Source organism: Saccopteryx leptura, chromosome 1 (genome assembly GCF_036850995.1).
Source record: "Saccopteryx leptura isolate mSacLep1 chromosome 1, mSacLep1_pri_phased_curated, whole genome shotgun sequence".
NCBI lineage: Eukaryota > Metazoa > Chordata > Mammalia > Chiroptera > Emballonuridae > Saccopteryx > Saccopteryx leptura.
This window is the reverse complement of record NC_089503.1, coordinates 88,783,728-88,798,978: the sequence shown is the minus strand read 5'-3', so window position 1 is coordinate 88,798,978 and position 15,251 is coordinate 88,783,728. Positions and strand designations below refer to the sequence as shown.

The window sequence follows — 15,251 nt, the reverse complement described above, 5'->3', positions numbered from 1 at the left end:
TTTCAAACCAACAGCTCAGATAAGGGCCCAATATCCAAAATATTAAAAAAAACTCACAAAACTCAACAACAAAACAAGCAAACAATTCAATAAAAAAAATGGAAAGAGGACATAAACGGACACTTCTCTCAGATAGAAATACAAATGGCCAACAGATATATGAAAAGATGCTCATCTTCACTAGCTATTAGAGAAATGCAAATCCAAAGTACAATAAGATACCACCTCACACCTGTTAGATTAGTTATTATCTACAAGACAGGTAATAAAAAGTGTTGGAGAGGCTGTGGAGAAAAAGGAACCTTCATTCACTGTTGGTGAGAATGCAAAGTAGTACAACCATTATGGAAGTAAGTATGGTAGTTCCTTAAAAATTTAAGAATAGAACTACCATATGACCCAGCAATCTCTCTACTGGGTACATACCACCAAAACTCAAAAACATGTATATGTAAAGACACGCACCCCCATGTTCATCACAGCATTGTTCACAGTGGCCAAGACATGGAAACAACCAAAAAACCCTTCAATAGAAGATTGGATAAAGAAGATGTGGTACATATATACTATGGAATACCACTCAGCCATAAGAAATGATGACACAGGACCATTTACGACAACATGGATGGACCTTGATGATATTATAATAAGTGAAATAAGTAAATCAGAAAAAACTAAAAAGTATGTGATTTCGTACATAGATGGGACACAAAATTGAGACCCATGGGCATAGATAAGAGTGCAGTAGTTACCAGCAGGAGGGTAAGGGAGGCAAGGGAGGGAGTGGTGGGAGGGGAAGGGAATAAGAAAACCAAATGAAGTGTGACGGAGGACGATTTGACTTTGGGTGATTGATATACAATATAATCAAAATCGAATGTCAAAATGATCTGGAGAGGTTTTCTCTAAATCTATGTGCTCTAGTTGACCAATGTCACTCCATTAAAATTAACTGTCTAAATAAAATTATAAAAAATAATAAACAAAAGGGTGCTCTGGCCAATTGGCTCAGTGGTAGTGTGTCAGCTCGGCGTGTGGAAGTCCCGGGTTCAATTCCTGGTCAGTGCACATAGAAGAAGCGCCATTTGCTTCTCCATCCTTCCCCCTCCTCTTTCTCTCTATCTCTCTTTACCCCTCCCCACAGCTAAGGCTCCATTGGAGCAAAGTTGGCCTGGGCGCTGAGGATGGCTCCATGGCCTCCACCTCAGGCACTAGAATGGCTCCAGCCACAGTGGAGCAACACCCTAGATGAGCAGAGCATCACCCCCTGGTGGGCATGCTGGGTGGATCCCTGTTGGGCGCATGCGGGAGTCTGTCTGACTGCCTCCCTGCTTCTAACTTCGGAAAAATACAAAAAAAAAAAAAAAAAAGAAAGAATAAACAAAAGGGGTACTGGCCTGCTGTTTGAGCAGGTGTGTGGAAGACCTGGGTTTGATTCCTAGTCGGAGCACACAGGAGAAGCGACCACCTTCTTCTCTACCCCTCCCCCTTTCCCCTTCTCTTTCTGTTTCTTTTCTCCTCCTGCAGCCATGGCTCGAATGTTTCAAGCAAGTTGGCCCCTGGTGCTGAAGATGGCTCCATTGCCTCTCCTCAGATGCTAAAATAGCTCAGTTGCCAAGCAACAGAACAGTGGCCCCAGAAGGGCAGAGCACTGGTTCTAGAAAGGTGTTGCCAGGTAGATCCAGGTTGGGGTGCATGTGGAAGCCTGTCTCTCTGCCCTCCTGCTTTTCACTTAATAATTAAAAAAAAAAAGAATAAATAAAAGAATAAACAAAACATTGCAGCTTTCGTCAAAGGTGGCGGTGTGGGTGGGGAGAAGAGTGGGATGGATACAATCAATCACTCAAATACATGCATTACTACACACATTTGGCCAATGTGTGATGGAAAGACATATACTTGATCTATATAAGAAAGAAATTTGATTTAATCTGAGGTATGGCAAAGTCACCCTGAAAGGGACAGGTGTAGAATTTATAGAAAGACAAAACTAGATAGAAAGGATAATAAAATTAAAGAATTTTTGTACTGAATTAGAGGTGAAGATACAAAAAAAATATAGTAAAAATGACTTCTAAAGTTGTGATGGTGGCATCATTCATTGATAAGTGAAACATTGAAAAATATAAAGTTTGGAAAGGAATATCATGAGATCATCAAACAAAAGTGTTTAACCAAAACTTATTGAAGCCCTGGCCGGTTGGCTCAGCGGTAGAGCGTCAGCTTGGCGTGCGGGGAACCCGGGTTCGATTCCCGGCCAGGGCACATAGGAGAAGCGCCCATTTGCTTCTCCACCCCCACCCCCTCCTTCCTCTCTGTCTCTCTCTTCCCCTCCCGCAGCCAAGGCTCCATTGGAGCAAAGATGGCCCGGGCGCTGGGGATGGTTCCTTGGCCTCTGCCCCAGGCGCTAGAGTGGCTCTGGTCGCGGCAGAGCGACGCCCCGGAGGGGCAGAGCATCGCCCCCTGGTGGGCAGAGCGTTGCCCCTGGTGGGCGTGCCGGGTGGATCCCTGTCGGGCACATGCGGGAGTCTGTCTGACTGTCTCTCCCCGTTTCCAGCTTCAGAAAAATACAAAAAAAAAAAAAAAAAAAAGAGAGAGAGAAAAGAAGAAGAAAAAAAAAACTTATTGAGTGCCTGGTATATACCAAGCACTGTTTTGGTCAAAGATAATACAGCAATGAACAAAAGACAAAGTCTGTGCTCTTGAGAAGTTTATGTTCTAATACTTGGGTCCAGAAAAAATGGAGTTTTCAGTAATTTTTTTTAGACATCCAACAGAATAGGTCAAATAAATATTTGGATATACAAGCCTAGAGCTTAGAGAATTAGGAGTCACACAAATAAATTTGGAAATCACTAATATTAGGACATTGTGAAAACAAGAGATTTAAACTTCACTCACTAAGTTATACTATACCTAAGAATTAAAGATCTGTTAGGGATATCATATAACTCATCAACAGTTAATAAAATTACTGTAATATTTGAGATAAATTTTCTACCAACTCAAAGTGAAGTCTTATTAATAACATTTCATATATCACTCTAGTAGATCTTCTTTGTGAAATGTTTTTAAAAATTAGATGACTTAAAGATTAATCAATACTTATAAAACTCAAATTAGAAAAGTATAATTACTGATATAGTGTTGGATAAGTAATGATTTTTAAAATTATGTTACAAAATTTTGAAAGATTAATTTGTAATTCATATAATATTTTCTGAGAGGAATAACGCTATACATATGGAGAGCTTCTCTATATGTATAGCCAATCAACTCCTATTTAACCCAGCTGGATATTCAGGCACTGTGTTAAATGTATCTAGAAAGATGAATGTGATAAAGGCTGTTATCAAATGCTCACAATCTCATAAGAATAACAAGATATCAAATAACAAATATGAATTAAAACTGATACTACATCTAGTACTCTATTAGAAGTACTGTACAATATACTACCCTGGACAGTTGGCTCAGTGGCTAGTGCACTGGCCTAGTGTGCAGATGTCCAAGGTTTGATCCCTGGTCAGGGCACACAGGAGAAGTGACCACTGCTTCTCTTCTCCTCCCTGTCCCACTTCTCTCTCTTCCCCTCTCACAGCCAGTGAGTGGCTCAGTTGATTTGAGCTTTGGCCCCAGGTGCTGAGGATAGCTTGGTTGATTTGAACAGTGCCCCAGACAAGGGTTGCTGGGTGGATGCTGGTCAGGGCGCATGCAGGAGTCTGTCTCTCTACTCTATATCTCTTTACACTTAAAAAAAAGTATAATATACATGTCTAAAATAGAGGAAGTTAATTTTACAACCAAATATAGCATTACAACAAAAAAAAGCAAAACAAAATGAGGAAAATATGTAAAATAGCTTTGTAGAAGTATACATCTTTATGACATGGTCTCTAGCAATTAATGGTATTCTATATTTTGTCTGCTTTTACCTCCAATTTTATGATATTCATGAGAGCAAAATTAGAGTGTTAAAAAATGACATTTTCAGTTGCTTGGTGTGTATGAAAGTGAATTTGTATATTCTCTATACAGAGCACTTTAGTAATATTTATGAATTTTTTTAAACATACCTATCTTTTGACCCAAAAATTCCAAATTTAGAAAATGGTCACTATAAATAAGTGCCAAAAGAGGCAAGTATAGGCAAAGATTCTGTAAAAGTGAAGATTGAAAAGAGTATGCATGACCACCCAACAATACAAAACTGCTTAAAAACATGTATATTCATATAATTAACACAAATATTTTATTTTTTAAAGTGAGACAAACTCCTGCATGCACTCTGACCAGGTTCCACCTGGCAAACCCATCTTGGGCCCATGCTTAATCAACTAAGCTATTTTTAGTGCCTGAGGCTGATGCACTTGGATCAACTGAGCTACCTTCAGTGCACATGGCAATATTTGAACCAATCAAACCACTGGCTGCAGGAGGGAGAGGAGAGAAAGGGGAGAGGAAGGGGAAAAGAAGCAGTTGGTTGCTTCTTTTTTGTGTCCTGATGGGCGATCAAACCTGAGATGTACATACACGGGGCTGACACTCTATACAATAAGCCACCAGCCAAGCATAAATGTTTTAAAATTAGGTATTACATACATACTAATATTTAACAATCTCTAAAATGCACTGATTATTAAAGTAAGGTACAGAACTGTATTTGTAACGTGCTGTTATTTAAGTTAAAAAGAATATCTGAAAGTTATAAATACATGAAATATATTTGTATATTTATATAATATCTCTGAAGGACACCAAAAAAAATGGTGAAGTGTTGACATTGTGGTAACAGACATAGATTTCAGGAGGACAGAGGGAAGAGACTAAATTTTAATTGCAAAATTTTTCATATCTTTTATTTTTTTTTATTTTTTATTTTTGTATTTTTTTCTGAAGTCGGAAAGGGGGAGGCAGTCAGACTCCCGCATGCGCCCGACCAGGGGGCGACACTCTGTCCATCTGGGGCATTGCTCTGTTGCGACCAGAGCCATTCTAGCACCTGAGGCAGAGGCCATAGAGCCACCCCCAGCGCCCAGGCCACCTTTGCTCCAATGGAGCCCTGGCTGTGGGAGGGGAAGAGAGAGACAGAGAGGAAGGAGAGGGGGAGGGGTGGAGAAGCAGATGGGCGCTTCTCCTGTGTGCCCTGGCCAGAAATCAAACCCGGGACTCCTGCACGCCAGGCCGACGCTCTACCACTGAGCCAACTGGCCAGGGCAGTTTTTCATATTTTTAAAATTTATACTATGTAAATATATCATTTAATAAAAAATTAATGTCATCTTAAAAATACTTTTTTTCTCAATAAACGTGGATCATTTTTATTATCATCATTTATCCATCAGATATTAACTGATCTATTAGTGTGAAGATGAATGTCAGAAGAATAAGGGCTTTGGAGAAAGGTGGGCCTGGCCATTTCCAACCAGAATAGTTTTTTAGGTGTAATGTTTAGCATTCATTACCATTGAGATCCATTGTCCTATTTTGTAAAATGAGAAAATTAAGCGTACCCTCCCATAAGTGTAGCATTTAAATTATATGAAACAACACATTACTGTTGTTATTTACTATTTAATGACTTTTACAGCTATTTACTGACAGGTTATTGTCAGGCACTGTACTGTATTAAGCACTATTTCATTTAATACAACAAAGATAAGCATGATTATTACTTCTACTCTGGAGCTGAGTAAACTGTTGCTTATTGGAGCTCAAGGAAAGTGGCTTAGCTAGGAAATTCTAGAGTAACTCCATATCTGATGCTCTTATTTTGACACATAACAAATACAAATATTGATTGACTTACGACCTATGCAACTTACAACCATTCGACTTTACGACCACAATTGCTAGCCGCGACTGCTCTGCGTCTGGCAGCGCAAGCATTGCCCAGCTGGGCATACAACAGTGCAGACCAGCTTCCGGCAGCACTACCATCTCCGCGTGCACCATTTCAACTGTTATCCCAGACTCGGTACAGCAATTTGTGTTTTGTGTCTTGGATATTTTTCATCAAACCCCTCCCAAGATGTCTACCAAGAGGAAATTGTCTTTGCAAATATTAAACCAGTTGTACTGGTAATGCAGTATTTTACTTAAACCTGACGAATGTAAAAATAAGAAACAAAATGGTGTAGAGATGATACAAATGGCATAAAATGAACAAAGAAAATTATGATATATAACTAATGAAAGAAAATTATGATAAAATATGACTTAAAGATTTTTATAACATCATTTCACAGTACTGTACATATAGCATACTCAACTTAACGACCAAATTGTGTTACAACCTGTCTGTCAGAACCAATCGTGGTCGTAAGTTGAGCACTAGCTATAGAGAGAGAGAGGCTAAAAGGGAGGCAGGTAGAGAGGGAAGTATGAGGAGTGATTATCACAACAGAATTAGGGAAAGTTTAAAACGAGGATGAGAAAAATTTAAAGATGAAAGAATAATGCAATTGGTGGCTAAGACAGGCATTTGGCAAGAAGGGAACATTGGTACCAGCGAGGGCTGCCATGACAGTGTGGTCTACTGCTTGTAATAACAATAACAGGGAGGACCTATGGTGAGAAAGAGCTTGATGAATTAAAGACCATAAAGATGTCTAGTCTAGTATGACTGAGGTATAAAGAACAAGTGGAAACAGGGGCCAGAAGAGATAGACAAATCTTTCCTTCTGGACTAGGAAACTTGCATATATTTTCCCAAACACAACAGAAAGCCATTTGTTGGATTTTAAGGAGAATAATAAAGTGATAAAAATTATATATTAAAAAATAATTCTGGCTCCTAAAGGGAAATAGCCAGAAGCAATGAAAGGCTACCTCAGAAAGTAATACATGTGAGAGGTAATACAGCTTAGAAAAAAAGTGAAGAAAAATGACAAGCTTGAATTATGTTTTGGAAATAAAATCAATATAACTTGATAATGAATTGAGCAGAAGACTAAGAAAAAGAAAATAACTCCCAGGTTCCTAGTTTAAGGAAATAAATGGACCTCAATAATTTTTATTTAGAGGAATATACTAAAAGAAAGACAGGGATAGGGAAGGGAATTCAGTTCTTGAACTTTGAGATGCCTGTTAAGATATAAAACTACAAAAATGATGCCTAACAATCATTAGGAGCTTATGATAGTTCACACATTGTTCTACACAATTCAAAGAGAGATGAACTATATAACTATATACAATCCAAAAGATTAACAGAAAAAATTCAATTAAAGATACAAATTTATAAATCATGAGCCACATTATAAAGTAATCCTAGCCATTTCTACTAAATTATACAAATACTCTACCATTAAAAATATGTACTACTTAATATATCCAAGACTAATCTTATTTACCTGTGGAATAAAATTTCTTCTTTCTTGACATGCAGCATGAAACCATGCCAAACTGAAGAGAGCATGAGCTCGATGTATATCACCTTTTTTGCCAATTTGCTCGGGAGTCCAGGATTCATAAGTACGCATTAAATTCTTCTTTAAACCTGGAGGTGACTAAAGAAAAAAAATAACAGATATAATATTTTCTTAAAACAAAAAATAAATATAAACCATTATGTAACACATTTGAGAACATATTTTAATGAAGAAAGTTTTACACCATTACCAAATTTACTTCAATTATTTCATTATGTACTTCAAAATGTACAAATATAAAACTCCTTATATCTAACACGTCATCTCAATTATAAACCCAAAATAATTTTTTAAATTAAATAGCCTATAAATCAATATTCAAAACAACCAAATAAGTTTTATATGAACATTAAGGTATTTTACTAAAATGGTCTCCAGTAAATGGTTTACTGAAATGACTATTCTGCTACAATCCTTTATATTCTATTTTTTCTTAAATAAAAAATCTTGTTTAAAAGTTAAAGAAAAATAGTATTGACTTTTTAAGTACATATCCCAATTTATACTTTTAAAATAAAAATGTTTTGTTCATTAAACATTAACAAAAAATATCATAAACAGGATAATTTTCTGAGTATTATTCAATAAAACATAACATTAATAGGAAACTGAACAACCACTTAACAGTTTTTAAAGACACTATTCTAAAGATTATGCAAAATGGATAAATCATATATAATTAGAGAAAATCATATACAAATACAGACTAAAAAATAACAAATACAAATCATTACTATGTCAAATTATGATATAAGGCCAAAGCTATACTTAACAACAAAGTCACAAGGTTAAATTAATTTCAATATTAATGCAAGTAAATATGAACCAATTAAGCATTCAACATAAGAAATCATAAAGAACAAAAGCAAATACAAATCTAAGGAAAACATTGAGAAGAAAAAAATAAATAAATAAGGCATCAAATTCAGAGAATAGAAAAGATTAGTATGACAATGATTATTTGGAATAAATTTTTAAAAACACTCGCAAATAATTAAAAAAGAAAATAATAAAATAAAGATTTAACAATTTTTAAAGATAATGTATACTTATGTATACAGCATATGTATACTAATAGTTTTGAACATAATGTACTATGCTATTTTCTAGCATAAAAGTCACCAAAAATTAAATAAAACTAAAAATTTCCATGAAAATGCAATAAAATTATCTCCCAAAAGGAAGGATTCTGGAGAAGGCTGCATTTTAAGTTAAAACATTAAAGGAAAAGTTTCCCTGATGTATTCACTCTTTATTAATTGAAATATCTACTGTGTTCTTCCAACATTCCAGGTATTATATGATAAGAACAAAAAAGCAAAACAACAACAAATATTGCTCCTGCCATTATGGCTCATACAACCCAATAGAAGAGTACCCTGCGAGAGTGTCTGGAGAAGATTCTGTTGCACAATAAGGTAAGTATGGTTAACACCATTGTACCATATACTTAAAAATGATTAAAATGGTAAAATTCGTGCTATGTATCTTTTATTATGATAAGCAACCAAAAATATGAAGTAAAATCTGGAAGAAAAATTTAAATGTATTTTTATAAATGCCATCTTATGCCATTATTTATGTATATCATACTTCATCTAAATGGAAAGTTTCACATAATAGACAGTTGTTTACAGAGTCTGGAAGGCATGAGGAGATCACTGCACTAATACAACTAGTGGTTCAAGTTTTAGATCTTCTTACCTCATATGTTATCTTCAAACTTGACTGTAATAAAATAGGAGTAAAGTTGGGATGAACTTCTGCAGTGAGCCAAAGACGAAAGGTATCTTTAGGTTGAAGAGTGTTCAACTCCTTGTTATATAAAAACAACAATAAAAATCTACTTAAAAACATCCATAAATTTCTATATACTATTTCTAATTTTCTTACTAAAGTCTTTGTGACATTCTGATATATTTCTCAATATTATGATTACATTTACTTTAAATATACAACTTCTCTATTATTAACTTAGTGTAATAGATGAGAACTTGGACCTGCAGGTAGCCATCAGGTTTAAACTCCAAATTCTGCCATTTATTTGCTATGTGACTCACACCATTACTAAGCAAGGAAAACAATAGCACCTACCTCATAGTACTGTGTAAAATACTTAGAACTGCCTGATACATAGTAAGTACAAAATAAGTGTTAGCTGTAATTGCTATGCCTAAATGAACAGTCATCTTTAGGCCTTCAGGTTCCCACTGCTTCAACTGGTACTTCCACAAAACTTTTATAGTGATATCCACTCCTTTATTGATCATTTTTAGTGCATACTACTGCGTATGGTATAAATTAAAACTATACCATACAAATTAATCTACCCATGCTGTATGTTTAAATCACTTAAGTTTTTATGCCTCTGTCTTTACTCATTATATGCTTTCTGCCTATTATTACTTTTATAACCTGACAAATTCTTACTCATTTGTCAAAGTATATAATTCAAATATCATATCTTAGGGGAATATCTTCTCCAACTCTTCACTACCACAATCCCAAAGAATTAATCACTAATGATATTTTGTCAATTATCTTCTGTAATATTAAATCATACTACGTATTTGCTAATGTGGTCTGTCTCTTCTAAACTAAGTTCCTAATAGGTACAGATTTTATATGTAACCATCACCTAGGACAGTTGTTTTTTTTTGTGTACTCAGCAAAGTGTTTAATGAATGAATTAATATATTTTTAAAATTTATTTGGATGACATGGTTCACCAAACCATACAAGTTTTCAGTGTACAACTCAATATAACACCATCTACAAACTGCATTATACTCTCCGCCCCATGCAAGGTCTCTTTCTGCCCATGTCCCCCCTCTTTGTCCTCTACCCCTACCTCAACCTCCCCTTCCCCTCTGGCTATTGCCATCCTTCCTCTGTATCTATATGTTATTTATACATGTTTTTGGCTAATATCTTCACCTTCTATTATGCAGTCTGCTTGCCCCTTTCCTCTGAGAGCTGTCCACCTGTTTCCGGTGTCCATGCTTCTGTTTCTATTTTGTTCATCAGTTTAGTGTGTTTATTAGATTCAACATATAAGTGAGACCATATGGTATTTGTCTTTCTCTGCCTGGCTTATTTCACTTAGCATAATTATCTCCAAGTCCATCCATGCTCTTGCAAAAGGTAACATTTCTTTCTTTTTTTTTTTTATTTTTTATTTTCTGAAGCTGGAAATGGGGAGAGACAGTCAGACAGACTCCCACATGCGCCCGACCGGGATCCACCCGGCACACCCACCAGGGGGCGATGCTCTGCCCACCAGGGGCATCGCTCTGTTGTGACCAGAGCCACTCTAGCGCCTGGGGCAGAGGCCAAGGAGCCATCCCAGCGCCCGGGCCATCTTTGCTCCAATGGAGCCTCGGCTGCGGGAGGGGAAGAGAGAGACAGAGAGGAAGGAGAGGAGGAGGGGTGGAGAAGCAGATGGGTGCTTCTCCTGTGTGCCCTGGCCGGGAATCGAACCCGGGACTTCTGAACGCCAGGCCGACGCTCTACCATTGAGCCAACCGGCCATGGCAACATTTCCTTTTTTATGGCTAATATTCCATTGTGTAAATATACCACAGATTTTTTTTATTCACTCACCCACTGATGGACACTTGGGCTGTTTTCAGATCTTGGTTATTATAAATAATGCTGCAATGAACATGGGGTGTGTATCTTCTTTTGAATTAGTGTTTCTGAATTCTTAGGATATATTCCCAGAAATGGAATAGCTCAGTCAATAGGCAGATCTATTTTTAATATTTTGAGGAAACTCCATACTGTTTTCCACAATGGCTGCACGAGTCTACACTCCCACCAGCAGTGCACGGGGGTTTCCTTTTCACCCATCCTCATCAACATTTGATGTTTGTTGATTTGTTGATGATAGCCATTCTGACAAGTATGAGGTGATATCTCATTGTGGTTTTAATCTGCATCTACCTGATGATTAGTGACACTGAACATTTTTTCATATACCGATTGGCCATCTGTATGTCTTCTTCAGAGAAGTGTCTATTCATACTTGTATTGCTGAAATTAATCATGATACCCTCATCTCCTCAACTACACTTAGCTCAATCACATAGAGCTTTCAAGCAACATCATTTTATCTTTTAAACCAACTCTAATTACACAAGGCCAGAGTCATCTTTGTTAAACACTAGACTTCAATCCAGGTTTGCATTTATGAGCTATCAAGCAATTTGTTCCATCTTAAGGTTATTTTCATGTTGGGGCCACTGCATTAAATGAAATGATTGCTTCAGTTTACATCTTAGCTGTCTTAGCAACTAGAATGTTTGTTCTACAGTTCTCTCTGATTTGTCTACATTTCTTCTCCCCATACAGCACAACAGAACAAGAGAAAGTACTGTTATAAATATAAATTCCACAATCCTTTAAAGCACTTACTTATTTTCCCTCTGAAAAAAAGTCTCTAAATCTCCCTTCAATCATGATTAATATATTCTTGGCTTTCCATATATGCCTTTACATATAGATTTTATAAACTTCCTATTTAAAGATCCAACTTGGTTTGTACAAATGTACACATTTAAGAAGAAAATACTTAAAAGATTTTAAATATCTCAAATACTAATTTTTAAAACAAATCATTATAAATAATGCATGGCTTTTTTAATACTGATGTCCCTAAAGATTAGTGAATTGAGCATATTACATACATATATATATTATTATTTGTACCACATCTATCTGAATCTACCTTTTCCAGAACTGGTAGCCAAGATACCACTAGATGTAAGTTCTTCAAACAGAGCCAGTTTCCATTATGAGCACATTCTTTTAGCATTTGAATTGCTAAGTCAGCTTGACCTTGACCCATGGCAACCTGCAAAAACAAACAAAAAAACCTAAAAAACAAATCTAATAACATGTTGTAGCACATAATCAGGGTTCTCAATTTTTAATAAGAAATATCAGTCTATATATATATTTATTTTTTTGACAGAAACAGAGAGAGACAGAGAGAGGGACAGACAGGGACAGAAAAACCAAAAGGAAGAGAGATGAGAAGCATCAATTCTTTGTTGCAGGACCTTAGTTGTTCATTGACTGCTTTCTCATATGTGCTTTGACTAGAGGGCTACAGCAGAATGAGTGAGCCCTTGCTCAAGCCAGCAACCTTTTAGCTAAAGCCAGCGATCATGAGGTCATGTCTATGATCCCATACTCGAGCCTGTGACCGCGCACTCAAGCTGGTGAGCCTGCTCTCAAGCAGGTGACCTCGGGGTTTCAAACCTGGGTCCTCCACATCCCAGTCTGATGCTGTATCCACTATGCTACCAACTGGTCAGGCTCAGACTATGTTTTTATTAAAATATATTATCATTACACGTTTGCAAATTACAGAATGGTACAAAAAATTCCTGAATAGTCTTTTGTTCCTCATCCCACTATTTCTTATAATTCTTACCTTCTCAAACATAGGCCTTAAAAAATATTTTCTTTATAACTATGATCTCATTCAATACTTTGAAATTTATGTCTCTTAATTTTTCCAACATTGCACATATTTGGCTCTCAAGCTGCTGGTCTAATAGAACTATCATTCACTCCCTGGCCCTAGGAAATCCTAACATGATGATGAGTTCAAGACTCTACCAGCCATTTGCTCCTCTATTGCTGCTCAGAGGGATGAGATAGGGAGGAAAAAGAAAAAGGAGAGGGGAGAAAATAAAGGCATAGAAGAAATGAGAATCCTAACCTCATTGGAATTTCATTCCAATTTTTGCAATCCCTGTAGTCCATCTACACCTACACCACTCATGTAGTAGAATAGGTCACTTTATATAACAAAACTTCCAAGCATTAACATATTCAAGCAGGAGCAGGAAGATCCTAGATAGTACACTCAGTACATAAGATTTCTCTGTTATTTAAATACTTAGACTTAGTGACTACTTAAGTCTAAGATTCTTCAAAAGTTTTAGTCAAGAATCTAAAGTGCATATATGCCACTTACCATATCAAGTCTTAACTCCTCCATTTTTAAAAGGACAATTTATATAATACAGGGGGGTCCTTGAGTTACGACAGTCTAGACATACGATGTTTAGAGTTTAGACACTCACTCCCATAAAAACTTTAAAAAATTGAGACATGAGTGTTTCCATCTGATGCCGTTAGCATTGTACTTAGGACTACATGGTTGAACTGGTTTGGCTGCATGTGGCGGAAGAATACGCAGGAACGCAGCATATGAGTGAGGGAGTTGGCGTCTCCCTGTATGCTTACCTAGGCTATTTTGGACTGTGTTCCCTTTATGTTAGGCTAGGGTGTTCTGACTTACACCAAAATTCGGGTTAAATCACTGTCGGAGGAATATAACTGTGTTGTAACCCAAGGACCCCATTGTACTTGTATATCAATACAGCTATATCTATGTATATATGTATATAACATATAACTATACATATATTGGGAGTCCTGGCTCAAATCTGTTACTAGGTACATAGTGAAAACATTTTTGAAGAGTACTCTTATAGATTATTTCAAACCATAGTGATTTCTTTTTTCATAACAAATACAAGATACCACTTCTTTGTTTTTCAGTTGATTTTCACAAGTATTGATTTTATCAATTAGACTATAAAGCTTTTGAGAGTGAAAACAATGTCTAATTCATTGTATATTAAAGTGTACAATAAAACAGGTAATAAGTACTCAGATATTGATTTTGTTTTGAATTTTCAAGGTGTAACCTGGAACTAAGCAAATAGAAGGGATGAAACAAATAATGGTTGAACTGTTTCAATGCAATATTTATATTTATTAAAATTAAAAAAAAATAAAATGAAGGCATGTACAACATAATCCGAGAAGAAGGATATATTGCTGAACTGAAATGGCAGCTAAAAATAGGCAATTTAAAATTTTCCAAAGGGCATAAGTTATGTGAAAGCAGCTTAAAGGTTCATGAAAACTTATTAGAAAATATTTACTATGAGCAAAAAAAAAAAAAAAATTAAGCACAGCTGGAAAATGGTTAGCCCTTCCCCCCGAAAAAACCACACCAGTTTATTAAAAATTAATTTCTGCATTAATATATTATTAACCTTAGCACATATATTCAGCACAGCAACACAATTTTTAATATATTTTTAAGTGAGAGGAGGGGAGATAGTGATATAAGACTCCCATATGTGCCCTGACTGGGATCAACCCAACAACCCCGTCTTGGGCTAAGCTTGAACCATGTGAGCTATATTCAGTGCCCAGGGCCTATGCCCAAACCAATGGAGTCACTGGCTGTGGGAAGGGAAGAGAGAGGGAAGGGGGAGGGGGAGGGGAAGAGAAACAGATGGTCGCTGCTCTTGGGTGGCCTCATCAGGAATCAAACTCTGGACATTCATAGGCCGATGCTCTATTAATTGAGCCAGCTGGCCAGGCCACAACAAAATTTTTAAGTAACATAAGTATAAATAGATATGTCTATATGTAAAGGTTTTTACTACATTAAACAGTTTTGCAAGTTCAGTGCACAAAACTCCAGAAGTTTAAATAGTTAAACCTACCGTGAATGCACTTTTATCTTTTTGCCAACATTACTGCTAACAGACACAACCTATAGTAACGGTCTCTCCTTCCTTAAGATACCTTACTGATAACTGAATATTGTCCTAATAAGTTTATTAATATACTATAACTACAATTGAATGAAATTCCCTAAAGTTAGGCTCAATTGTGCAGATTCTGCAGTCTTTCTATTTTATCATCATCTATTTATGTTCCTCATAACATTCTACTTTTCATTTATGATTTGCTTTTTTAATCATTATTATTTTCCCAATG

General features: G+C 36.2%; 1 protein-coding gene across 4 annotated transcripts in view; it reads right to left on the bottom strand.

Moving 5' to 3' along the window:
• Positions 1-15,251, bottom strand: part of DYNC2H1 (dynein cytoplasmic 2 heavy chain 1) — a 320,182-nt gene that overhangs the window by 107,811 nt on the left and 197,120 nt on the right. For all 4 annotated transcript variants that reach the window (XM_066371476.1, XM_066371485.1, XM_066371494.1 and 1 more), the window contains 3 exons: positions 12,163-12,288; positions 9,138-9,248; positions 7,356-7,511 (listed from right to left, as the gene is read on the bottom strand). In XM_066371476.1, coding sequence (XP_066227573.1) covers positions 7,356-7,511; positions 9,138-9,248; positions 12,163-12,288 — 393 coding nt within the window. The remainder of the gene's footprint in view (positions 1-7,355; positions 7,512-9,137; positions 9,249-12,162; positions 12,289-15,251) is intronic.